Source organism: Neolamprologus brichardi, chromosome 12, assembly GCF_056152115.1.
Source record: "Neolamprologus brichardi isolate AB-2024 chromosome 12, ASM5615211v1, whole genome shotgun sequence".
Classification (NCBI taxonomy): domain Eukaryota; kingdom Metazoa; phylum Chordata; class Actinopteri; order Cichliformes; family Cichlidae; genus Neolamprologus; species Neolamprologus brichardi.
In genome coordinates, this window is record NC_142115.1 from 22,787,232 (window position 1) to 22,813,425 (window position 26,194).

At 39.6% G+C, this 26,194-nt stretch overlaps 1 protein-coding gene across 1 annotated transcript; it reads left to right on the top strand.

The window, feature by feature from the left end:
• Window positions 1-9: 9 nt before the first annotated feature.
• Window positions 10-24,875, top strand: LOC102777543 (solute carrier family 28 member 3-like). Its single transcript, XM_087848730.1, has 17 exons — window positions 10-129; window positions 1,010-1,095; window positions 1,230-1,321; window positions 14,162-14,351; window positions 16,779-16,923; window positions 17,021-17,134; window positions 17,372-17,449; window positions 17,577-17,657; window positions 17,959-18,039; window positions 18,145-18,270; window positions 19,057-19,181; window positions 19,362-19,530; window positions 19,650-19,847; window positions 21,047-21,128; window positions 22,707-22,805; window positions 23,663-23,777; window positions 23,890-24,875. Exons 1-17 carry the CDS (start codon window positions 46-48, stop codon window positions 24,005-24,007), a joined length of 1,983 nt encoding a protein of 660 aa, XP_087704856.1. The 5' UTR covers window positions 10-45; the 3' UTR covers window positions 24,008-24,875.
• The last annotated feature ends 1,319 nt before the right edge of the window (window positions 24,876-26,194 follow it).

Below are 26,194 nucleotides of genomic sequence, written 5' to 3' on the forward strand. Positions count from 1 at the left end.
ACAGGTGGGGTTAAAGTCTTCCAGTAAGTGCCTGACATACAGTCTATGAAGAGCAAGGAAATGGAGCTGGATATAATAGAAAATAAGGATGGAAAACAAGGAAATGACAATGAGGCCTTTGAATCAGAGGTAAGTAAGGCATAAAACAATCTTAAAAGAACTGGAACTCTTTTGATCATTTCAATTACAAGATGGTTTGAGCTACGTTTGTCTGTTTGTTTTATATTTAATAATTAAAAGAACATCTATCTTCTGACTTTTACTGAAGTTGACAATTAACTTTGAGGCTTCTGAGGATGACTAAACCAACTCAAATGTTTTTTGAGCTAGAGTGGCATATTTACACCTACAGCCAACACATGGAGATTCAACCTTGGCACAGTGATTGCAGTTAACTAAAAAACCTAAATAAAACAAAATAAATATACAGGAATGTCTTCATTTTCAGTCATTAAAATCAACCAAATTTCTCAAAAAAACAAACACTGAGGTGGCACTGGTGTGTTTGTGTTGGGCAAACAAATAGGAAGTTCACTCTGTTTTGAACTTCTTAAATCCTATAACTGGAAAAATGCCCCATCTAAATACATTTTTAAAACTAAAACGAAGAAACTAATAATATCGAAATCCTTTTAATCAGTAATAAAAACAAACTAAAATGACCCGACAAATAATACAGAAAGAATGAAAAAAATCGATGGTCATTGTGCAAAAGGAAAAATTAATCTTTGTCTAGGGTTTGAAGAAGAATGTCATTGTGCAAGAGCTGTGTAAACAATCCCATTCAAGAACTTCAGTCACTGCAGTCTCAAAGTGGGCTTTCCTGCCAGTTCTGTGCACCAGTGTGTCACCAGTCAGCTTTCTCTGACAGACTCTACCCTCCCCATCCTTTTCTTGATCTTTTTTTGCCGCACTGACCAAACATCCATGTAAGACAAGATTGTTGACTGCTTCTGGGTCCTCTCTGCTAAATTTCTAATATGAATGATCCTCAATACATGTGTGACAGGAACAGCAGCACATATCCACTGATGTGGAAATCTCATCTGAAGGTATAGACGATGCATCGGCAAAGACGGGACAACACAACAAGAGGTTTTTCCTTTCTCATTCTCTAACCAAAAAGAGTGTTTCTTCATTTCTTCTGAATCACCAGCTTTTCTTCCGTGAGCCTTTTGATCTAACATTTATGACCTCTCTCCTTACTCCTCTTATCTGTGTGTCAACAGCTTGCTGGAAAAGAAAGTGGAGGCACTCCAGGGCTATATGGCAAAGCACAAAGACCAGATTCACCTGATTATCCAGCTAGTTTTAGCTGCTGGTAAATTGTCTGTGTTTGTATCTGTTAAAGTGTAACTCAGGTCCCTAAGTAGGTTATAGTTGTGCCGCATAGGGCTAAAATACAAAGGCATAAAAGGAGAATCTATTTCTAATTTTGTACAGAGTTGTAAAGGGCTGTTAAATTTACAAATTAGCCTGACAGGTGAGTGGACGTGCATGTTCTTTGCCTTTAGAGCAGATTGATGTGAGCATGTTTTTGTGGAACAGACTGAAAAAAATAAAAGTTTAATTTACTATAAATCACTTTCATTGTCAGTGGAAAAATCAAGACTTGGTTTATCAGAGTATGTGCGGTGTGTACTAAAAGGACTTGTCGAGGTCTGTCCAGGCAGACACAAAATGACATTTCGCGTCCCACGAATGGTACCGTGACACCTTATTGATTCAAAGATAACAACACACCAAAATATAGGCAATTATTTATTCCATTATCTGAGTCCCTTATCTGATATCTGATTTTCAAAACACCTGCCTTGTTAACCTTTGACTGTATCAAAGGTTAAAAGTTTAGTTAATGTTTTAGCACTGATGATGACCCCAAACCTGCTTTTCTGCCAGGTGGTGAGTACTGAACACATCTAGTGGTGAGTGCCAACATTCAAAAATTCAGGATAGGAGTGTGTGGAGTACATGTAGATAATATGAGCTTTAATGAAACACGTTTTTTCATCTCAATTCATCTTTAGTAGATAAGAGATTCCAGCTCAAAACACCTTGTCATGAGAAGGGAATTGAAATGTAAAATGATCTTTTTAGCGTGCACAGGCTTTAAAGTACATTCTATGGTTTCCAGCCTTTTTCACGTGAACCCCCACAGCCGTGACAGACAGACTCAAAAGCCCATTCTCAACAATTTTCAAGTTCAAATGTCTTCAACTAAACACATGTTAAAATGCATTTTTTACAATTATATTTAGCTCACAGTCTTGCTTCTAGCCTCAGCTAACGTTTACTATTAGCTAACTGCTTGCTAGCTAAAAGTTAAACTGCTCCTATACTTGATTAAAAATTAGTGGGCGGTAACAAAATACAAACACTATGCTATTATACTTTGCAGTAATTTACTTCGCAATTTTTCTGACATCCTTTTACTTTCACTGTCTACATCTTAAAAACAAATATCTTTACTTAATGCTCTGTTCTTCCACTTTAGAACAGGCTTGCTACTGATTACTTCACACACATTCGTGATATCAAACTGATTTGAATATAAATGAAGGGACCAATAACATATAAAAGATGATCTTACAGTGTTTCAATTTGTTGTGGTTATTACACTTGATTGTAGTAAATTGATGTAGACCTAAAAGGGAAAAAAAAACATACCATCATTTTAAAAAAATTGTTTTTTTTAGAGTGGTGCTGAAAATTTATTATACCCTTGATGCTTCTATAGCAAGGGTAGTTAGCAGGCAGGTGCTGCTAATCAGATGTACTTGATTAACTGATGATCAGCAAGCCTGAGCACCTCTGCAGTTTTTGGCAGTTTGCTGGTCTGTAGCATTCAGGTGTGTGTTAACACAAAGGCACAATCTTCCCAGGAATGGACATCCCCATCAGTTCACCCCAAGGTCAAACCAGACAATACTCAGAAAAAAACATTTATTGAAAAAAAAAAAAAAAATTAAAGAAAAGTAAAGTGTTAAAATTCATGACATTACAATTAGTGGAAAAAACTGAACAACTGACTTGTTTAGAAGGGCTGCCAGGAGAGAGCTTTTTCCCTCAACAAAGAACACTGCAGCACAGCTTAGGTTTCTAAAGCTGCATCTGAATAAACCAAAAAAACCTATTGAACGCTGTCCTTTGGTAGATGAGACGAAAGTGGAAATGTCTAACCCAGTGGTTCTTAACCTGGGTTCGATCGAACCCTAGGGGTTCGGTGAGTCAGTCTCAGGGGTTTGAGCAGAGCCTCCGTCGTGACATGCACAGCTCATTTTGTGCACCAGTAAAAAACATATCTACGTCTTGAATTTGAAAAAAATCATATTTTATTTTTCACTAAAGAGGGGTTCAGTGAATTTGCATATGAAACTGGTGGGGTTCGGTACCTCCAACAAGGTTAAGAACCACTGGTCTAACCATAATGCACAGCATCACATCAGGCAAAAACCAAGCACAACATATCAACGCAAACACCCAGTGTTGCCAACTCCTCAGTAAGGAAAATCGCTATTGGCTGTCCTAAAAGTCGCTAGAAGTCGCTAAATGACGTCATCACCTAATTTGCATAATTGGTCATGCTAATGTAATTGTAACCTACGTTGTTGGAGAGAGAAATAACATCGTGGATGAGACATAAAGTGAGCAAAAAACGTCCTAAATGCATTTAGAATTTATTTAGAACTACAAATTAAATTTCTTTTAGCAATTATTGTTTTTTGTAATGTCTTTCACGTCTTTTTTTAGCGACTTTTTTTTAGAAAAAAAGTCGCTAGGGGGTCTGAAAACTCGCTAAATATAGTGACAAAGTCGCTAAGTTGGCAACACTGCAAACACCTCACACCAGCTTTCAAGCATGGTGGTGGAGTCATGATATGGGCTTGTTCTGACACCACAGAACCGGTGCACCTTGCTAAGAGGCACTGTTTGTAAACTGAATATATATATTTAAAATACAATTTTAAATATTAAATCTAAATATTATATTTCAATCTAAATGTGAACTCTAAATGTATAGGGAAACTAAATATTTAGCTAACTTGCAAATTTATTGTATGGGTCAACGGAAATACCAAAATAAAAGCTTTGCGAAAAACTCCAGTGCTAAAGTGTGCAGGTTGTGTGTCTGCTCTCCCCTGATGGTCACATCTCACTGCCATGAGCCATTTTGCCGGCCATGCAAAGGTTCAGCAGTAGTGCACCCTCAGCAGCTAAATCGCTGGACATCACTGACGTACTGTCAGGGGAGAGCAGACACACAACCTGATCACTATCGGCACACCTTAGCGCTGGAGTTTTTAGCAAAGCTTTTATTTTGGTATTTGCGTTGACCCATACAATAAATTTGCATGTTAGCTAAATATTTAGTTTCTCGTAACATTTAGATTTAACATTTAGATTTAAATATAATACTAAGATTTAACTTTTAACATTTAATTTTAAACATAATATTTAGATTTAACATTTAAAATTGTATTTTAGATATAAAAAGTTACAAATATTTTAGTAAATGTTGTAAAAAATGACTCGAAAAAACATGTTTTTGTAAGCTTTTGAGATAAACGTGAAAAAATGCTGCTGTTAATTGCAGCATGTTTCAGTTTACAAAAGGTGCCCCATACCTTGCAGCTGAACATAAACTCCTCTGTATACCAAGTATTATGAAACCAAATGTGAGGTCATCTATCCAACACTTAAAGCTTGGCCCAAATTGTATCAAACAGCAAATATACAAAAGTCTGGCTGAAAAAGAAAAGAATTAATGTGTTGGTGGCAGTGGCCAGACCTATGGCTGGACCTTTAAAAAGCTGTGCATAAATAAATAGCTGTAAGTACTTTTAGCAGTGTCATAACAGGAAATGAAAACGTTTGTCTGTTAGCTTAACACATAAATAGCTGCCTTAAAAGTCCTTCAAAGTGTAACGTCAGGTTGTGTTTAGTGGTTGAGAGGAGGCGGCAAAACACTTAGCAGGATAGTCGAAAGAATACACACTCACGCTGGCTTTGGGAATTCCACAGCGTATTCTTTAATACACGTTCTCTTCGTCAACCATATAAGCCCGGTTGAATAGCTGCAGCTTAACAAACAGCGCACAGTGTTCGTACAACCCATACGTTGCAAAAAAAAGGTGTGTGGAGAGGTAAAACATAAAACCCGTCCCTCCTCATGCACTAGCGTGCAAGCACATGTCCACACAATCACAGAGAGAGTCAGTGGCGCATACTGATGACAACATTAACCCTTGACGGGTTGTCTTAAAGAGACACCACACTATTGTGACTGTTACATATTCCCCCCGGGTTAAACAAAGGCTGTCCCCAGCCGAACACAGCAAAGGTACAGGCCAGACTTAACCAGCCTCCATACATGGTCAGCAGGATAAGATGTTGAAACCAAAACAGGGAAATGTGCAGTGCAATAATGACAAACTGGCATACATGACAGTGTCCCACATGGTGAATGTCCATTTAAATAAATGTTATAGAAATAAAATAAACACAGCCAGGACAATTACAGAATGAAATTCCCTTTTTTTCTTACATTGCGTTTCTCTTTTTCAAAAACTGCAACAGTCAGTAGGAACACAGTACCAAAACATGAAAACATTGCCAACATGAATTGTAGAAAACTCAAACAACGGTCCTGTTACAACGGTAGACCACATGAAACACATCAAAAAGCAAATAAGGTCACTTTAGGTCAAATATGTCACTATGAAAAGGGTTGGTCCACCTATTGACTGACCAGTCAGTGGTGACTCTAGGAACTCGTCTTGGTCTGAGGTTATAAGAACCTCTAACAGCACACCCATTGTCAGCAGGAGGTGAACTGTTAACCTCTGTCTCCAGAGCAATGTCAGCAGTCTCTTGGAAAGAGTTCTGGTCCCCAAAAAGCGGGACAGTGTCAGTACAGTCAAAGTCAGTCTCAGCAGGGGTGTCTCTAGAGACAATGGGGGTTGTGTCAACAGCGTCACAGTCATTGCGGCCTGGGACTGAAAGAGCAGGAGGCAAGCTGCTGTCCGGGGGACCGAGATCCAAAGCTGCTGCAGCCTTTAGCTTTGCATGCTTGCCAGATAAAGCTGTGTCCCAGGTGTAGAATGGTTGCAGGTTTGCAACATGAAAAACTCCAACTTTCTCCCCAGTGTCCACTGTGGTGAGACAGTAATTCACATCAGACATCCTCTTGGAGATGCGGCAGGGACCAGTGTAAAGGGGGGCCAACTTTGCAGAAAAGTTGGACAATGCATCTGATTTTGGGTGCGACTTTACTCTGACGAGGTCTCCAACTTCATAAGAGACTGTGCGACGTCTCAGATCATAGTAGTGCTTTTGCCTTTTATGACTCTCTTCGAGCACCAAGCGAGCATGTTCATGAGCATCCCGAAGTGAAGCTCTCAGGTTATCTGAGTAAGGCGTTTCAGGGTCACTCAGTCCGTCCCAGGAGGGTTGAGTGACAAGGTCCAAGGGCGTGTCCAACTCTTGCCCATACAGCATCATGGACGGGCTCAGGCTTGTGCTCTCATGAGGCGCAGTGTGCAGTGCAAAACAGATCTGGGGAAGATATTTGTCCCAGGAAGTGTGCTCATTTCCAACATATGCTTGAATGGCCGTTTTCAAAGTGCGGTTCACACGCTCAATCGCATTAGTTTGAGGATGGTATGCAGTCGTTAGTCTGTGTTCAGTCCCAAGAGTCAACAAACATGCGAGAGTTCACTGACGAAAGGCGTTCCCCTATCAGAAATAAGGTAGGAGGGAGAACCATGTCGAGCATAAATGTCAGTAATGAACTTGTTCGCAGCAACTTGAGCAGTGGCTTCTCTCACAGCACTCACCTCGATCCATTTTGAGAAATAGTCCACAAAAACAAGGATATAAGCATTCCCTCTTTGTGTGTGGGGCAGTGGGCCAACATAGTCCACCCCAGCGTACTCCCATGGTCTTTGTGGCTGGATAGGGACCATAAGGCCTGCTGTTAGGGCTGCACGATATTAGGAAAACCTGCGATGTGCGATAACTGTGATCAATATTGCGATAACGATATGACTTGCGATAAAATAAATAGCAAAACAAACAAACAAAAAATGAATACATAATTTCCGTTTTACTGCAACAGTTTTATTTAAAGAAAGCTGCTGTATTAGCAGTGTAACAACAAAGTGCACTTTAACATTGAAACATTGCCCCCATAAAAAATTTTCTGAGGCTTGAATTCTGAAAGACATCCTTCCCGGTCTCTATAATTAGTTTTAAATAAACATAACTTAAATTATACTGCAAATTATCTCTATGCAGTTGTTCATCATTTTACCACCCACCAAGTAGTTATGATGTAAGTCAAAACTGGAGTGGAAACTTTACTAGATTAAACTATAGGTAAGAACTTGTTTGCTGTGGGAACACACCAAAGAACAATTGTCTACCTTTGTGGTCGTACTGGCCAAGACTAATATTATCAACAATTAAGAACAATGTAGGTAGTGTATGTTTGTACTTAAAAAAAAAAGAAGCTTTCTCTATCTTGCATTCATCTTTCCTGAGTGAATGTTTTTCATGGCAAGTTCTTGGTAAGGAAAACCAACATGTTTACTCTCCAAGGTTTTAAACATGTGTGCTGACATGTTACTATGTTTCCTGATGTACTAAAAAGTCTCTCTGAAGGTGAGCTACTTGCAGGTATGCAGAGATACTTCCTTGCAAGCTTGCTTAGCTGTGGGAATGTCATTTTGTGGAGTTTCCACCATGCCAAGGGGTCTTCCTCACTGTCTATGGCCGTGGATAGCAAGTAGCTGTTAAGCTCAGCTTCAACAGCTTGTGAGAGATGCATAAAAGAGGAGGTAGGGATTGGAGCTGCCTTGAAGAAACTGCCCAGTGACTTTTTTGCCTTCTTCAGGTGACGATTGGGCGGATCATTTGTCTGGGCCTCTGGTTCAGCGGAGCTTCTCTCCTGGAACAGAAAGCACATTATAGGAAAAGTAAACATTTTGGAGTAAATATGAATTGAAAGGTTTTATATATAAGCATGCATGAATACCTTCTGTGCCACTGCTTCCATTTCTGACATCACTCAGGTCTTGATGTCTGAGACTCGATCAGTGCTGATGTAGCTGAATTTAAATCTGGGATCCATGAAGCACGCCATGTCAAGAAGTTCCTGGGTAGCTGGATTTTCATATTTAGTAATCAGGTACTCAAGGATTTTCTTCTTCCTTCTCTGCAAGCACCGACGTCTTCATCAGATGAAGGACTGGTTTTACATATGAAACACTAACGTAACTCTCACCAGACAGGGCATCTGTAAAGTCTTGCAGGGGGTGTAATGCCTGGTTGACAGACTCCAGTACCTCAAGATCCTGCCAAGTAGGAATCAAGTGTCTTGATTTCTTGTCTGCTGAGATGACATCAGAAATGGCCCGCTGCTGCTCCAGGACTCTCTCAATCATCTTCTGCCTGGAACCCCACCTGGTTGGGCATTCTGTGATGAGTGTGTGCTCTGGGAGGTTGAACTTCTGCTGTGCTTTTTTCAGAGCCATCTTTGCTTTCCAGCTGTGGCAAAAATGTCCAACTAACTTTTTGCAAAGTCCAATGGCTCAGGCAATGCGGGAATCATCTTTGATAGAATTTTCTGGAGAAAGAAGAGGAAACAAAAAAACTGTCATGTTTAAAACCTTTTTTTTTTAAACTAATCGAAATTTATAACTAAAGTTGTCTAAAAAAGGTAACATTATCCTTATCAATATCAATTTGATAATAATGTATAGCACATTTTCATTGCTAAAAAGATCTGCCTTGAATAAAACGTACCGATTGCAAGGTGTAGCCTGTGTCCAAAACACTGAAGTCTGACCCAGTTGTTTAGCTCCGTGGCTCTCACAACATTGGCACCGTTGTCTGTGGTGATGCACACTTGTCGGTCTTCTTTAAGATCCCAGCTGGCTAACACCTCACGTGATACATGGGCTATATTTTCACTAGGGCGAGAGTCTGGAAAATACACAGTCTCTAGACACCGTGTTTTCAGTTCAAAGTCTTCGGTGAGGAAGTGCACTGTGAAGCTCATATGTGGTTCCGTTGTACGACTTGACCATAGGTCTGTAGTGCTTGCGTAGTTTTCAGCTTGGCTCAGTTCAAACATGACGGTCTTCCGGCATGTTTCGTACATTTGTGGAATGGTGACATGGGAAAAGTAGTTTCGTGAGGGGATGCGGTATCTCCGGTCCACTTTATGTATCAGACTGGTGAAGCCCTCTCTGCTAACTGTATTTATAGGCATGTCTTTAGCCAAAAATGTGTAATGGCCTCTGTTATTTCTTTGTAGCGCTTCGACGTTCTCTCATAAGTTGTTCCACTTGAAAAACTCTGATACAGAGACGGCTGTTGGACTGCTGCGTTCTTTGTCTTAACATTAGCAACCTTTGTTTGGCTAGCCCTGTCTTTCTGGAACTCTTCAAACAGTTCTCTGTGGTTGAAGATGATGGTGGAGATTAGTCGTGTTTCCTCTGGTGGTTGACACGAGTGTTCGGCAAGTTTTGCAGAGTACCTGTGTTTGGAGAACGTCGTCTTTATCAAATCCAAAGTACCTCCAAATAAGTGAGGTACTATTTTTTTTTTTTTAGCCACGAGTTCAGTAGCATTCTTGTCACGCGTCTTGCTCACAGCCATTACAACTCTGACTCGTTGCAGCGTTATTCGCGCCCCACCTACGTAGGAAGCGGGCCTCTAATCCATTTGATTGGTTAATGCCGTGAAGGCATTATTCGACTGGTCAAATGTGTAAATGGGTTTCTTTGATTGGTAAATTCTTTAAAGCACGTGTGTAAACATTTTAAGGTACCCAATTATCACAGTTTACGCCGTCTTTTGCGATGGGCCTGATATCGCGATGACAATAAATTTTCGATTTATTGTGCAGGCCTACCAGCTGTTTTTCTTTGACTTGGCTTAGTGGCTTGACATGAACAACATGAGACCACATACTTTTTCACATCAGAGTTCATGTGTGGCCAGAAGAATCTGAGACGCAAGCGTGCCAGCGTTTTTGCAATGCCCAGATGTCCGGCTGTAGGATGATCGTGGTAATACTTGAGCAGATAACCACGGAGTGTAGTAGGAGCAAACAGTTTAAGCTGCTTGAGTGGGTGGAGACCACATTTAGTTTTTGGGTTGAGGAAATAGAGGAGACCATCATGGACAACGCACTTTTCCAGATCTTGAGTATCCTCCCCAGTTTGTTGGTCACTTTCCAGCTGATTGAGCAATGAGCCTGTGACTGGGTCCTCAAGCTGCAGTTGACGAACATGCAGGCAGTCTGAAACAATTACAGAAGGCAGAGCACGAAGGTCCATGCTCCTAATCACGGCATAGGGAGGGAGAAGATCAATGGGGGCATCCACATCTGGTAGAGGATTACGTGAAAGTGCATCTGGCACCTTATTACGTTCTCCAGGTTTGTGGATAATGCTGAAGTCAAAGTCTTGAAGGCGAAGAGACCACCAAGCAAGCCTGCCAGAGGGATTTGGTCGAGACATCAACCACTTGAGGCTGCTGTGGTCAGTGTAAATGGTTACGTGCAAGCCTTCGACATAAGGTCGGAAATGTTCCAAGGCCCAGATCACGGCCAGACACTCCTTCTCTGGAGTTGAGTAGGGCTTTTCCGATTTGTGCATAGCACGGCTAGCAAATGCCACAGCAACGTCTTTGCCATCCTCATCTTTCTGCATTAATGCTGCTCCAAGACCAGCATCGCATGCATCAGTGTGAATGAAGAATGGATGCGAAAAATCTGGGAACCTGAGGACTGGTGCTGAGGTTATAGAATGTTTCAGAAAGCCCACAGCTGCCTGGCACTTGTCATCCCAGTGAAACTGCACGTCCTTTTTAGTGAGGGCGAAGAGTGGCGTAGTCCTGTACAAAGCGGCAATAGTAGCCAGTTAGGCCAAGGAACTGTTGCACCTGCTTTGTTGTGGTCGGCACTTTGAACTCAGTCACGGCTATCACCTTGTCAGGGTCAGGATGAATGCCAGCCGGCGTAACCCGATAACCAAGGAAGGTGAGTTCTGAAAGGCAGAATTGGCATTTGCTCAGCATTAAAGAGAGGCCAGCGGACTGAAGCCTACCAAGGACCTCTTTTAGGTCAAGCAGGTGTTGCTCAAAGGTCGGTGATGCGACAACAATGTCATCTAGATACACCGCGCAGGACTTATAAATCAGGCCAGCTAGAACATTGTTCATAAGCCGCTGAAAAGTCGCAGGGGCGTTACACAGGCCGAAAGGAAGGACTCTGAACTGAAACAGGCCACAGTGCGTGATAAAAGCAGTCTTTGGTTTAGCTTCCTCAGCAATGGGGACCTGCCAGTAACCTCGAGCGAGGTCTAGTGTTGTGAGAAACTTCCCTCTCGACAGAAAGTCCAGTGATTCATCCACCGCGGGAGTGGGTAAGAATCCTTCACGGTCAGCTGATTTAGACCACGGAAGTCAACACAGAACCGTGGTTCACGGGGGGGTTTGTTCACAATGACCACGGGGGCTGCCTATGGTCCTGATGCAGGTTCGATGATGTTATCCTGTAGCATTTTTTCCACTTGCTCTTCTATGATTTGCTTTTTAGCTGGTGAGGTGCAGTATGGTGGCAAGTTAACAGGCTTTGCATCCCCAGTTACAATGACATGTTCTGCCAGAGAAGTGCGACCAAGGTGGCCATCAAACAGGTCACCAAAACTATTTAACAACTCCAACAGTTCTTCCCTCTCCTCAGAATCCAAGTTAGCTTCTTCAGCCTTTTCATGGAGGGAGAGCTGCGGGGTGTTCTGCAGGGTCATAGTTCCACACTCAAGATCAGCTTCCACAAAGCCATTTTCACAGAGTTCATCAAGACATGGGGGGTTATCATCCATAATTACAGTTCTTGTTGGGACATGTATTGTTAGTGAAGTGCGAGTCATAATCCATAATCCATAATCATAGTCCATCCCAAGAACAAAGGGGGATGACAGGTCCTGCACTATCACAAACCGCTGATAGACTCAATTCATATTCAGACATCTACTTTGCCGCGATGTACCTTTTCATGTATCAATCATCAGCTGCTCGAAGATACTGCACACTGAGGTCCAAGAGAATATGTTCGGGCGCCATTTTGTAACGTCGGGTTGTGTTTAGTGGTTGAGAGCAGGCGGCAAAACAATGAGCAGGATAGTCGAAAGAATACACACTCACGCTGGCTTTGGGAATTCCACAGTGTATTCTTTAATACACGTTCTCTTTGTCAACCATATAAGCCCGGTTGAACGGCTGCAGCTTAGCAAACAGCACAGTGTTCGTACAACCCATACGTTGCAAAAAAAAAAGGTGTGTGGAGAGGTAAAACATAAAACCCGTCCCTCCTCATGCACTAGCGTGCAAGTGTAGCTGTTGCTGTTCTGTGAGTCTATTGTGCAAGTGGTGTGATATGCCTATGTAGAAAGGACGGCACTGCAACGCTGGACTTGCCCTTACTCTGGGCTCCCTCTTTATTCTGGCAACTGGTACAAAGAAAACAGCACAGTCTTCATTAACAGTGTGTGAAACAGCTGCAACCTTCAGTTCACCAACTTGGGAGTTTTTTTCCTTTTTCTTTCCAAACATAACACTTAACAAATGAATAAGATATATTTATACAACACAACATCAACAAAGTCTTTCTTTTAAAAGTTCTAGCTGAAACCAAACCTGTGATCGTATAGTAGCAGTATTATTTATTTTTCTTCTTTTTCCTAACCAACAACAACAATAACATATAGAAAACAGCTTTTCTATTATAAAACAATCATCATTGTTCATCTTTTTTTCCCTATACAACAGCATCAATTAAAACTTATACTTAACAGCACCTACCTGGTACAAAGAAAACAGCACACAGTCTTCATTAAAGGTGTGTAAAGCAACTGCAACCTTCAGTTCTGTTAAAAAGAATTAGAACAATCTCACAATCTCATAGAGAAACATTAGAGCTGAGTGCAAGTCAAAAAGCACCCGACTAGCTAACGAGTATTAGCTTAGCATGCTAACTAAAAATGCTACTCGTGAATAAAGTTACTACCCATGCATCAAAATGGCTGTAACTTTCAGGATACATGCTAGTACTGCTTACAATCGAAATACATGTTGACAATTACCACTATAAGAATGTTTTCAATAATACACATACACAATTGACAACAGTATCACTCACAAGTACCTACCACCAGCTTGGGAGTTTTTTTCCTTTGCTGAGGCATGCGTTGTGCAGCAATTTGGAACTTTAACAGTTGCAGTTGCGGTATTGGTCCACCAGGCGGCTCCAACTATTCACAAAGCACATCAATTTTGAGGAAATTCATTAAGCTATTTTCTAACTCTGTTGCTACACAAGCACATGTCCACACCACACAATCACAGAGAGAGTCAGTGGCGCATACTGATGACAACATTAACCCTTGACGGGTTGTCTTAAAGAGACACCACACCATTGTGACTGTTACAAAAGGATTACATTTAAATGCTGAATACATTTCAGAACATGTACTTTTTTACTTTTATTTGAGTAAAAAAAAGTTTAATCATGAATTCCATTTGTAAACAGTTATCATACTCTGAGTGAAAAAAAAAATCTTACACCACCTTTGATAAAATACATTAATTCATTCTTCTTTACCTATACATTTTAGCTATTTATAGTATAGTTTGCATTTTAATGTTCAGGTAAGAATTGAATTTGTTTATTCATGTTACTAGCTAAGCTAATTAGCAAAGCTAGCTAACAGTGAGCTAGCTATTTCAGCTGTTTCTTCTGTTTTTGTTTTTTTTTGCCACCACTAATTCTCTATATATTGCTTTTGTGTGCTAGATTTTCTACTGCAACTAGACTACTTTTAGTTAACCTCTCAGCTCAGACCTGTTCAGTCGAGGAATTAAGTAAGAATTGGAGTCCTGAATCATACATATGAACCTTTAAGTAGCGTTTGCCTGCTGGAAGATGTGTCATCTGTGCACTCCATTTTCACATCAACTACACCCCCTCATGTCTCGCTGGTAGATACAAAACAGATAATGCAGTAGTCTAAATAAAAACATTTCATTAACATGTCAGTAGTCTGAGGGTCATGCGAGGATGTAACTCACATTGATTCTATATTTGTTTCAGGCTTTGTTGCCATGGTGATAGCGGCATGTGTTGTGAACTTCCATCGGGCTGTTGGGCTGCTGGTCATCTCCTTGGTAACCATTTTTTTCCTGGTCTGGGATTGGATGATGGAACGATATGGTGAGCAAGTGTGGGAGGCTCTTGCTCCTATCAGAGACCTTCTCAGCAGGAACTGGTGTGGGATCAGATGGTGAGAAATGAGGCAAATCATATTTCAGCCTTTCTGCTCCCATGTGCACCTTCTACGGCAAAGGAACTGGGCACCTAGGGGTTGGCCAGGTGGGCTGAGAGAACTGATCTTTTCACCATAATGACACAGGAACAAAAAATGTGAGGGACTGTAAAGATAGCATATCAAAAATCCCTCGTTGATGTGAATGATGTGCGAGACAGTTCAGCATGTGGAAGGTTTCTTAGTTTTCTAAAACAGCATCCTCAGACTGATAAAATTTCTGATTAGTGAGACTGACATGAGTATTGCATTAAACACAATAAAATGATTTGCTGAAATGCACCCCACCCGGATAATTTTAATTTTCTTTATCTTGTAGATGGTAAGCGATGATTTAAATATATATACTGCTTTATTATTCATAACATCAATGCTTGACCTACAGTACAGCCTTTGGCTAATGTCTACAAACCATATTACATTCTTTTAAAATCCTGTTCTGTCTAGCAGCTTTTGCGATCAGAATTATGGTCTGAATGCACTGTCATGTTAAAAACATAAATTCTCTGCACGCTCCTCTAGTTCAGGGTTTATCTCTTTATGTCTTCATTTCTATTTGTGTCATTTCAGATATTACATTATATGTGATATACTGTATGACAATGTCTAAGGCAGGACAAGCAGAAAAAAGGGGGGCGGGCGAAATAAAGAAATATACAACGTATTGCCAACTGCCACTCCTGTAAGAAAAACAAACATACAACACCAGGTGTGTGAGTGTGAGGGAGAGAAAGAGAGTGTGTTTTTGTCACGAAATGTACTCGTTAATGAGGGTGAGAACCTGCAATAATGCCCCCCAGGAGCCAGAGGCAGACAGAGATGGATCCAGGACCATCTGCAGCCCCAAGAACGCTGAAGGCCTGGGGCCAAACTTGTCAGCTATATCTGAGCACCCATCTCAGCAAGAGTAGGAGGGAGACCCTAGATGGTGCACCAACAGCCAATGGCTGGGAGTCCCAGGGGTGATGGGTAGCCAATGCCGCTAGAGGCCGGCCAACCCGGTGCAAGTCAAGATCAGGGTACCCCCACCACCACCCACCAACCCACCCCCGCTTTTCTTTATTAAACCATGTAGCACTGACCTGGTCACTTCACTTTATTGTCATTGATATTTATATTTAAAGTGCAATACTGTAATTTTCTGCTGCTCATTCCTGTGCAATATCCCATCTGCCCTCCCGTCATATTTCTTTTCAAGATTTTCTTATTTAATCACCAGTGTACATATATTTATATTTATAGATACATATATATTAGTCATCTTTTCTCTTTTACCATGTCTTTCTAATATTTAGCTCCTTACTATTTTTATATTTTTATATTTTATTTTATTATATTTTATTATATTTTCTGTAGTGTATCATGCTGCTGAGTGACTGCTGCTCGTCAAACACATTTCATTGCAATGTTGACCCTGTGCTAACTTGCATATGACAAATAAAACTTGAACTTGAACTGACCTATGAATCTTTCAAGCACCTAAAAAAAAACCCCACTTAACTTCAACGTAGATTGTAAGTTGCATCTAAACTGTATGCTTTTTTACTAGCAGCTTGTCACAAGAACACATCATTTGGTCTCAATGTAAATATGTGCGGAAGAGTTTAGAAGAGAGATACAACTGTGAGTGTCTACAGCCATCTGTAAAATATGGGTTTGGGCCACATTTCAGCTGGTGGTGTTGGGGATCCTGTCAAAATAACATTATGAAGTCAGAATAGTATGATCAGATTCTGATCAACCAATCAACACCATCTGGAAAGTATCTGATTGGCAACAGCTTCATTTTTCAGCATGATAATGATCACAAACACACTGCTGATGCAGTAAAAGCATACCTGGATAGAAAAACACACAGTGGAACATAATCAGCTAAGGATTAGCATCCCCAGAGCCTGGACATTAACATTATAGAAGCACTGTGGGATCATCTTGACAGAGAACAGAACAAAAGGCAGCCAACATCCAAAGATTAGCTTTGAACGTCCTTCGGGAAGCCTGGAGAACTATTCCTTAAGAGTACTTAAAAGAAATGACAAGAAAGCCTGCCAAAGAGTTCAGGTTGAAGAATACAGGTGGTCAGACCAGATATTGACCGTTAACTCTGGTTTTGCCTTATGTACGGTATTTTTATTTATGTTTGCACATTCTAGTAAATCACTGCACCCATTTCCAGATATCCTAGTGAAACGTAAAGAAATGAGAGTTGGTTCAAGATTTTGCACAATAATGTATTTGTTCTGTTTCTAAGCTGACACAAATTTAGGTATATAACAGTATTATACACATAACGTGGAATACACACTGCATACTATAGTGTTTGTACAGAGTTTCTGTGTTCTTCTCTCTGAATTCCTCCACTTCCCCTCTTTCTTTCTCTTTCAGGATAATATATATGTCAGTGCTCGTAGCCGTGGTGTGCTGGCTTGCTCTGGACACGGCCCAGCGGGGGACTAGACAGCTGGTATCTTTCTTCGGCTTGCTGCTGTTCGTCTTCTTAACACTCCTGTTCTCCAAACACCCCTTCAGGGTAAAAGATGGACATACATGCTTACAATTGCATAAATGCACAAATTCACACACACATTTTTGCACATAGACAAATGTATTTTTCATGTGTGTTGCAGTGGTCTTGGCAAACGCTGTTTTTTGGGACTGGGCTGCAGTTTATCTTTGGTCTTCTCATTCTCAGGACCACTTTTGGTTTAGGTGCACTGCGGTGGCTTGGAAACAAAGCAGAGGTGTACACACAAATATATTTAAACACACAGACATCCTTTTTTTTAGTGGTTTGTATGGTTGCTTTTGATAAATTTGCAGATGTAGCAATCACTGCTTTTCTAAAACAAATGTTCCTCCTGCATATATTTGACATTTAATGTTAAGATGATGGAAACGCTACATTTAAAATGTAAAAAAAAAAATCATCTGTTACAATTTTTTTTTTCTGTTGCTGAAAACTGAAAATCTCTATGCAGGAGTTTATGTCCTTCGCAGATACCGGATCAAAGTTTGTGTTTGGTGAAAGTTACACGGACCACTTCTTTGCCTTTAGGGTATGACGATCCAGTGAAAGCGCACATGTGACTAAATGTGTTTAAAGGACAATCTAGTTTTTAATATCAAGGTATAAACATAACTAGAAGCATTACAAATATTTTGCTGATTGTGGACTCTCTGCAGGTGATGCCAATACTTGTATTTTTAAGCTCTGTCATCTCCATGCTCTACTACATTGGCTTCATGGCCTGGCTCATTTGTAAGGTGAGAATGGAGGAGAGCACAGACACAAAAAGACATGCTGTATAAGGAGTCAGATGAATTGTTTCAAAGCATTATTTTAGAAATAAGACATAAAAAAATAGGAAATGAAAGACTGTTGACTGTTATAGTAACAGACAGCACAGAATGAGAATTTATATTATTATTATTATTATTAATAATAATAATAATAGTGTTATATTTATCACATTATTATTATTATTATTATTATTATTATTATTATTATTATTATTATTATTACAGTTTTCCCCTGTTTTACATTCCGTCACTGATTTTTCCCCAGATTGGATTCATAATGCAGGTTACCATGGGAACATCTCCAGCAGAATCAATGGCTGCAGCTGGAAATATATTCCTTGGACACGTAAGCAACTGTAACCATTTACAATAGTACACTAATGTCAACTGTATTGATCAACTAATCTCAGTCGACTCCATTGTCTGTCCTCATCATCATCTCTCTCATCAGACCGACTCACCTCTCCTGATTCGTCCATATATCAGTGAGCTAACTCTCTCAGAGATCCATGCTGTGATGACAGGGGGTTTTGCCAGCATCTCTGGTACCATTTTGGGAGCCTTCATCTCCTTTGGGGTGAGGAAGAGGATGTGCTGAAAGGATGGGGTGCGGATTTGAAGAAGTGTTGAGGTTGTCAGAGTTAGGCGTATTTTGAAAGTGTTTAGGCACCCAAACTTGTCCTGTGTGCGCTTGATTAAAATTTTATTCTCGTGAATAAACAAACAAAAACAAATAAAAATACAAATAAAGGGGATAAGGGCAGACGCAAGGCAAAGTCATGTCAAGTCTGAATAATTAAATGGGAATTGGGAAAGTGCTAAACTAAAAGCAATGAAAAGTATACACAGGGAACGCAGAGGGAAAATACAAGAGTGATTGACAAGATTTAAAAAAAAAAAAAAGATTGGCTATAAGAAGTTCAAAGACAACCTCACATGTGATAACTGGACAGCAGTTTAACAAGAAGTTTAATGAACTGGAAAGTAATACTTGAGTATTTTCAGAAATAAAACAGAAAACTCAAATCAAGACACAATTTCTATCTTCTCATCCTTTTCTATTGACCTGGGCAGCTTAAATTTTGCAACACAGTGGGCAGAGTTTACCCCAACATCAAAAAAACATCCAAAGTTATGCTCTCTATCTTGACCACGTCTCTCTCTCAAAAGAGATTCTTCTTCATGGCTGAATAAAGGTCACATTTATTGTAATTATTAATGCTCAATTTCAAAGAGCAGGATGCAAAAAATAGCATGTATAGGAGTCATTTCTAATTTCATTTAAGGCTTGTGACTGAATTTGACAATTTGATAAAAAAAAAATGAAAAATGAATCTGTGCCATTTGTTGCCTTTCTTTTGAGGTTGATGCAACGCACTTGTTGACAGCAACAGTAATGTCTGCTCCAGCTTCTCTGGCCATTGCCAAGATGTTCTGGCCTGAAACTACAGTTTCAAGGTCCAATCGACCAGTCAAAATGGACAAGGGGTGGGTAAGAGTGATCACAGTAAACACACAGATAACTACACCATACAACATCTATTGTCTACTTGATTCAAATGGTTACAATGGTTTTCTACAGTTTAATCTTTAAATTCACTCTGTTTACATAATTTCGCTGTTGCTTCATCCTGTCACTTCTTTCTGACTTTCTGACTTCTTCGTCAGTGAAAGCAAGAATTTGTTGGAGGCGGCATCCCTTGGTGCATCTCGTGCAATCGCACTAGTGGCCAGCGTTTTAGCCAACATCATTGCCTTCATGGCCCTGCTGGCCTTTTTTGATGCTGTCCTCTCCTGGCTGGGAGGGATGTTCGACTATCCACAGCTCAGCTTCTCAGTGAATATACACAAACACACACACCAACCCTCCAAAATAAACTTTATATAAATATAATAAAACACAGCTTGATGTGACTATTATTCTATTGTTTCTGCTTCTTTGTGTCCCTTGTTTAGCTCATCTGCTCCTACGTGTTCATGCCTCTCTCCTTCATGATGGGTGTTTCCTTTGAGGACAGTTTCATTGTTGCTGAACTGATGGGCATTAAGACATTCCTTAATGAGTTTGTGGCCTATCAGAAGCTGTCAGAGTTGATAAACCGGAGGAAGGCAGGGGGGCCAGAATATGTGAACAATGTGAAACAATACATTTCTGTAAGTTTTATTCATGTTCTCACTATTTCTCTTCTAATTTTTAGTTCTTCCCCTATCTGGTTTGCTCAGTATGATTAGTCACTGTTCACAAAACAGTGAATCAGTCATCTGTCATCACGATACCACACAAAGTCAGCAGAACTTCACAGATATCAGTCTATCCATTTAGGAAGGATAAACAACTTTGGTTGCCATTAAAAAAACATTAAATAAACAGGAAGTGAGAGCTATAACTAAACAGGGAAATAAAAAAATACAAGAAAAACTGTTTTGTCCTTGTCCTCGAGGACAAAGACGACATCGCATTGAGACCAAAAATAATTACACTCCACATTAATTTATGTGGTTTTATTGTGTTTATGATTAAAATTAGAGACTTATAACTTCTGGTTACAGTAACTACACTGATTAATATTGATCATATCCCTCTTGACAGCCAGCGAACCTCTGTGTGGAGTAATAAAGTCTCATGCTCGCTGCCCATCTCATTGCACAACGCAGCAAATAAGCGGGAGTTCAGCGGCCTGGCTTTCACAAAGTTAACCATTTTTACAGTGGTGTTCAAAACATGTTTCAGATGGGCAGGTATTACCTTTGTAGCAACAGCCGGTGGATGCTCCGTGTCTCCCAGTCACGGCCATCAGTGCAGATGCCAACATATCTGTCCCACACGAGTCCATGAATGTATCCAGCTTTGAAATATATCTTCTGCAGTTGTCCTTCTGTTTACAGAACAGTATCAGACCATTCATCACTTTCCACATGACTGTCTCCAGCTATGCTAGTCACTTGGCTAGTATCCACAGATACATCTGTTCTAGCATCCCAATCTGACGAACACGTTGTTGTTGAACAATCACCTGTGCAGTCACTGGCAAATGCAGATATGAGCTGATTGGTGGTAGTGGCCGGTGTCTCGGTGGTAGGAGGGTTTTTTTGTTTTGTTTGTTTTTTCATGTTACCATTTGTCCATTTCGATGCTGCACTGAATGCTTGGAGACAACTTCGACAGTCAGGTGTCAGTCAATTGAGCAAGTGACGCCTGTGAATTTTCCCAGCGCAATTTTTTTTGCTGAACACCAGAGGGTGGTATATACACATTTATTTACATCAAACTGTATTAGTGCAAATGTAGGCTTTTGGAATTCATGACCCCCCCTCATGCGTTTTCTTTACTAGATTTATTTGCTCTGTTCCAGGTCCATTCTGAAGCCATTGCAACGTATGCTTTGTGTGGATTTTCCAACTTTGCTTCACTGGGGATGTCGATTGGAGCGCTGTGTGAGTGACACCTGTTAAGAAAGCTGAGCTGAAAAAAAAAAATAGAAAAACATTAAACTTCATGATGTTGGAAAAATTCTGAACTATATTGTAGCACACAATTTTTTGATAGTATCTCCACCACATGAACAGACTGGGGGGTGGGATGGAGGGGGTGTCCTTGATGTTTTTGGTTGGCACAACAAGGAACCCATCTGTCACATTTAAGGCAAGTTACAGTGTGTGGGCTGAATGGGCTTGTAGCTGCCAAATTCCCCTAACTCTCAAATAGACAGAAAATTATCAAAAGTTTAAACAAACGCATTTATAACTATTATTATATAAAGTAATGGGACAAGTCTAATTTGTGTGCTTCTTTTCAGTCAAAGAACAGACCGTGACTATGAAAAAATGATTACTTTAAATTGAGAAAAAACTCCACACATCATTTAGATGAAGTGTAGCGAAGAAGTTACAAAGATGAACAATCCTGCATTTCAACGGTCCTGACATTTCCAATGACAAGGCCAAACCTGATAAATGCACTTTTAAAAATGTCTTCACAATTTCTTCTCCAGACACAGCTCAGGGATCCTTCAAGCATTAAAGGACTGAAAATAAGCAAAAAGTCTTGATTATAGAAGAGTAAGAAGAAAAAAACTGTCAATTTTAACTTTTCATGTCATTCTGCCGTTGTGCTCAAATGTAACAGGACAGTCTAATATAATAGTAACTTGTCCTTGGTCTACAAAGGACAGGTCTGAGGTTTGGAAGCCATGGGCATCACCAGAGAATAGATTTTCTGATGCTTTGGTGGTCCTGTCTTCAGCTGTTTGTTTGCGGGTCTTCCAGTCTGTAGTTTGATCAGGTGACTGTCTCGGTGCCTGTAGCAGTCCTGAAGCTCCTGGTTTGCTTTCACAGTATGTCTGGACTACTTGAACAGTCAATTTTACTGTATTCATCTGAATCTGACCGCTGAGTTTAGCTCTATATGTGTCAGAATTCAGAATTGCTTCTTTCTCCTATCAAATCCTCAATAAGCACTGGTGAAACTCAGCTGCTGGGGAAATATGTATACCTGTGCATCAATCTGCTACCATTTGCTTCTCAATAACCTCCCACCGCCATCCTTCAGGTAAAAGTTGCCCACCACCTGTAAGGTTGGCTGAGTGATGTTGAGGGGGTTTTCTTTACAATAGGATCGTGTGATTCACCACTGCTGTCTTACCTGAATGTCCTTATCTTTTTATGTTGCACATCTCACCTGTTTGACCCTTTTACCAGAATGCTCCCACTATCTGTCTTATGGAAATAGCTGTTTTGTTGCCTATTTCACCCCCACTGAGAGCTCCTTCCCTCACACCTGTCCATGAAACAGCTTTTTAGGGAATAGTCCAATTACATTTGCACCTTGTATAAAACTGCCTTTAATTCCTCTAATCGTTTTAACCCGCTGAACTACAGCTGAAGGTCTGAATTTCCATTTCACACTGATTGCTGGTTCAAACATACTGTAGGAGCACAGAGCCAAAGTTATAAACAAAATGTCACTATGAAATTTAAACACCTAACTGTACGGCATAATTGTTCTTTCCCCAGCTGCCATGGCTCCAGACAGACGATCTGATATCTCCAGCTGTGGCCTCAGAGCTCTGATTGCAGGCAGCATCTCTTGTTTCATGACAGCTTGTATCGCAGGTAACATCTGTTCTTCAGCCAGGCTTGATGTTCTCGGTAATAAAGTATTATGTTTGATATATTTCCTCATCAAGTACAAATATCTTTGTTGGATCAAACAACCACTTCTACAGAAAGTGTGCATTAAATTTTCAGCAACTGTATATTAACCTTGTATACTGACATTGTTCTTAGTTCAAAAACATTTATTTTAGCTTTTACAACTGCAGAGTTTTAAGCACATTTTTAAATTTACTATTTAAAAATCAGTTCAAATCCAGCTTTTTAGTAAGTACCTGACAGTTTGAGGGTTAAATAATACAATTAAGCATTATACTAACACTATATTTACTTACTTGGCATGTAATAATTTATCTTTATCTGTAAAATACTCCTTAATTAAGATTTAGTCATTATTCATTATTAACTACGGTACTCAGGAATCAGTCACCTTAGTGTCAAGTGTTTCTTTATATCCTACATGAAAATAGGCTATAGTTCAATGGGTGAAATATGTCATTACATACTACATAATACTGACAATACACAACAAGAAACATTTATTGATAGTACACTAAAATATACACTTTGCAAAAATGTACATTTTAAAGTACTTTTGATCAATCTTCTACATTTCTGCGTACAATTTAATAGGTACTTTCAATTTATCTTCATCTGCATCTTTATGTGCATTTTTATACAGTGATCTGGCATAACAGAAATATTTTTAAAATGTAACATTTTGAGCTACATTGAATTGATTCCTAAATCTTTAAATCTTCCAAATGTATCTGTTTGGCATATTTTATAAAACAAATAATAAACCTACATACATAACATTTAAAACCATAACTCGGATTTTTGTTGTTTTGTTTTAGGTATGTTGTACATCCCTGATTCTGAGTGCCCACATTTGCTGAGTGTAGAGTTCAACAACACCAGCATGACCAACAGCTCACAGATGCACGCCTGCTGCACAGAACTATATAACAGGTGTGTGTGTGTTTATTACTGTTTATTACTATTGCCCAGTTAAAACTATATTAAAACTCACTCGTCTGACCAAGTGGATATTTTCTCCTGCATGTGTGTGTTTTATTTGCAGTGTGACAGTGTATGAGCCATGGAACGTGACAACAGGGGATGGATTCAGTCAGAGCAGTCTGCTGGGCTGCTGCACGCTCACACCGTCTGAACGTTTCAACTGCAGCCTTATGCTGTAAATCACACACTCCAGTGCTACAGAGATGTGCTGTTTACAGGTTAAATCTTTTTTAGGGTGTTTTCCTTTTTTTAAGTTAAGTTTTCTTTCACACAAAAAAACGTAAAAATGAAACATGCCAAAAACGTCCTTTCACCCACACTTTTTGCATTGTTTTATAACAATTTAAAATGTAGTGGCTTTTTTGTCATAAATCCTTTTCTTACTTCTATTACTATATAGTTTGAAAATAATACATTTGCACTTTAATATTTCAATTTTGTTTTACCTTTATTTTGTTTCTACATTGTAGTAATCATTATGTAAACAATCATTTCAAACTGCTATGATGTGACTGATATTTTCTATGTCTAATGTGTCGTACATGTGTTTCTAAAGCTTGTCAGTTTCTAAATAGTGCAAAAATTTCATGGTACAAAAAACTATATCAGAGTAATTTCCAGCACAAAAATGAGAAAAACCTGTTTAATTACACGCTTGAACTTTTCAGTAACGGCACACTGATTAGCCACTAGATGTCACTGGTGTCTTTTGGTTCCTGTTTAGCAACCTAAACGCTGGATATAACAGGTCATTATGGAGGCACACTGGTTCGACTGGCAGATTGTCCAAGAATCTTGCTCATTACAGCTTTACTGAATTGCTAAAGCACTAAATCCCACTCTGAGAGGCACATGGTCATATTTATTTTCCTAATGCTCTCTTAATAATACCTATTTTCACAGTGAGAGACTTCCAATGCCTTCCAATTAAACAGAAGTAAAGCAACCATCTCAGTACTCACACTCAGTTCCTCAAAACTGTTAAAACCAATACCATACAATACATATATGCCTTGTTCCCAAGCAACACTTTGTCCTATTTGAGCAGGAAACACGTCAAAGCCTGGTGTCTGGTCTCAAGGTGCACAAAGACTTGTAACTTTGGCTATCCAGGAATGTTTAAAGTTACTGGATTTTCATTAATTAACTCTCTGGATCTTTTTTGCTGTAATGTATTTTTTCACTCCGTGCGTTCAAGATTGCCTCTAGCATTTGCATACTGTAAACATGTTTGCCTATATCTTTGTAATAAAATGCTTTTTATTCATTCATTCACAGTTAGCTGGAAAATCTGTACGTCAAATCTGTTTTTGATCTAGCTGGTAGTCATATCCCAGTAGAGTTTTTACCCTCTCTGTCTGTATGATCAAGAGAAAACAACGTTGGATTTTTTAGCAAAGATAAAAAATGTTGAGTTGAATATGATTTTGCCAGAAGTCGCATTCGAAGTGAGTGTAATCTGAAAATGTAATTCTGAACTTTACGGTTTTGAGAAAAACAATGGGGGATTTCAGGAAATGTGAAACAGAACAAAGAGGAAGGTATCATGGCTGTACATTTACAACATCTGCATGTGTGAGATGAGCATGCAGTCATGGAGATCACAAATGACAGTCTCTTCATTAATTCCAGCACAAGCAAAAGGTCAGATGGCTCCCTTCTCGGTGGGCAGGAGGTGTGTTCACATGTGCGAATTTCACACACCCACAAAGAGGGAACATTGAACTCAACCATGAGACACTGACACATAGGGCATGTTTAGGCTCCATCTTTCCATATGCACCTCTAAAAAAAAAAGAAAACATGCATCGATCATTTTGTCTTTATTTTCAGGGAAATCGGTGTGTTTAAAACAACGAGCCGTTTAGTTTAGACGACTTCTCTGCATCTGTAATATATAACAAAAGGAGACAATTTACATTTTTCCTTGTTAACTAATTATAGGAATAATCTCACCAATTTAATAACATTTTTCTTTGGCACACCATGACCAGCTATGTTTAGCTGTGTTTACTGTCACTGGTAAAAGAAATGCATGTTAAAAAAAATATTCTGGTTTTATCCAGGTAGTGAAAAACAGCTTTGTGGCTAATACTGGCACATTAAAAAATATTATGGCACATTATTTTTTTTATGAGCTAGTTTAAAGATATTCAAATAGAAGGGAAATTAGTAAATATCTTTGGCTGATCTAAAAGATGCACACACACCCACACACACACACACACACAAACAAACAAACCATCAAATGGAGAGAATAAACTCACCCTACAAGTTTCTTCTCCTTTAATCCTCTGAGATTTAAATCATTTTCATTTTCAAAACACCTTAATCAAACTTATCGTACAATAAAGTAAGAAAGATCT

Excerpts from the sequence above, each read along its gene's own strand:
- LOC102777543 (XM_087848730.1), top strand. The coding sequence starts at position 46 with ATGAAGAGCAAGGAAATGGAGCTGGATATAATAGAAAATAAGGATGGA. Across the intron at positions 16,924-17,020 it reads TCTCCAAACACCCCTTCAGG|TGGTCTTGGCAAACGCTGTT; the intron begins GTAAAAGATGGA and ends TGTGTGTTGCAG. Across the intron at positions 19,531-19,649 it reads ATCCACAGCTCAGCTTCTCA|CTCATCTGCTCCTACGTGTT; the intron begins GTGAATATACAC and ends TCCCTTGTTTAG.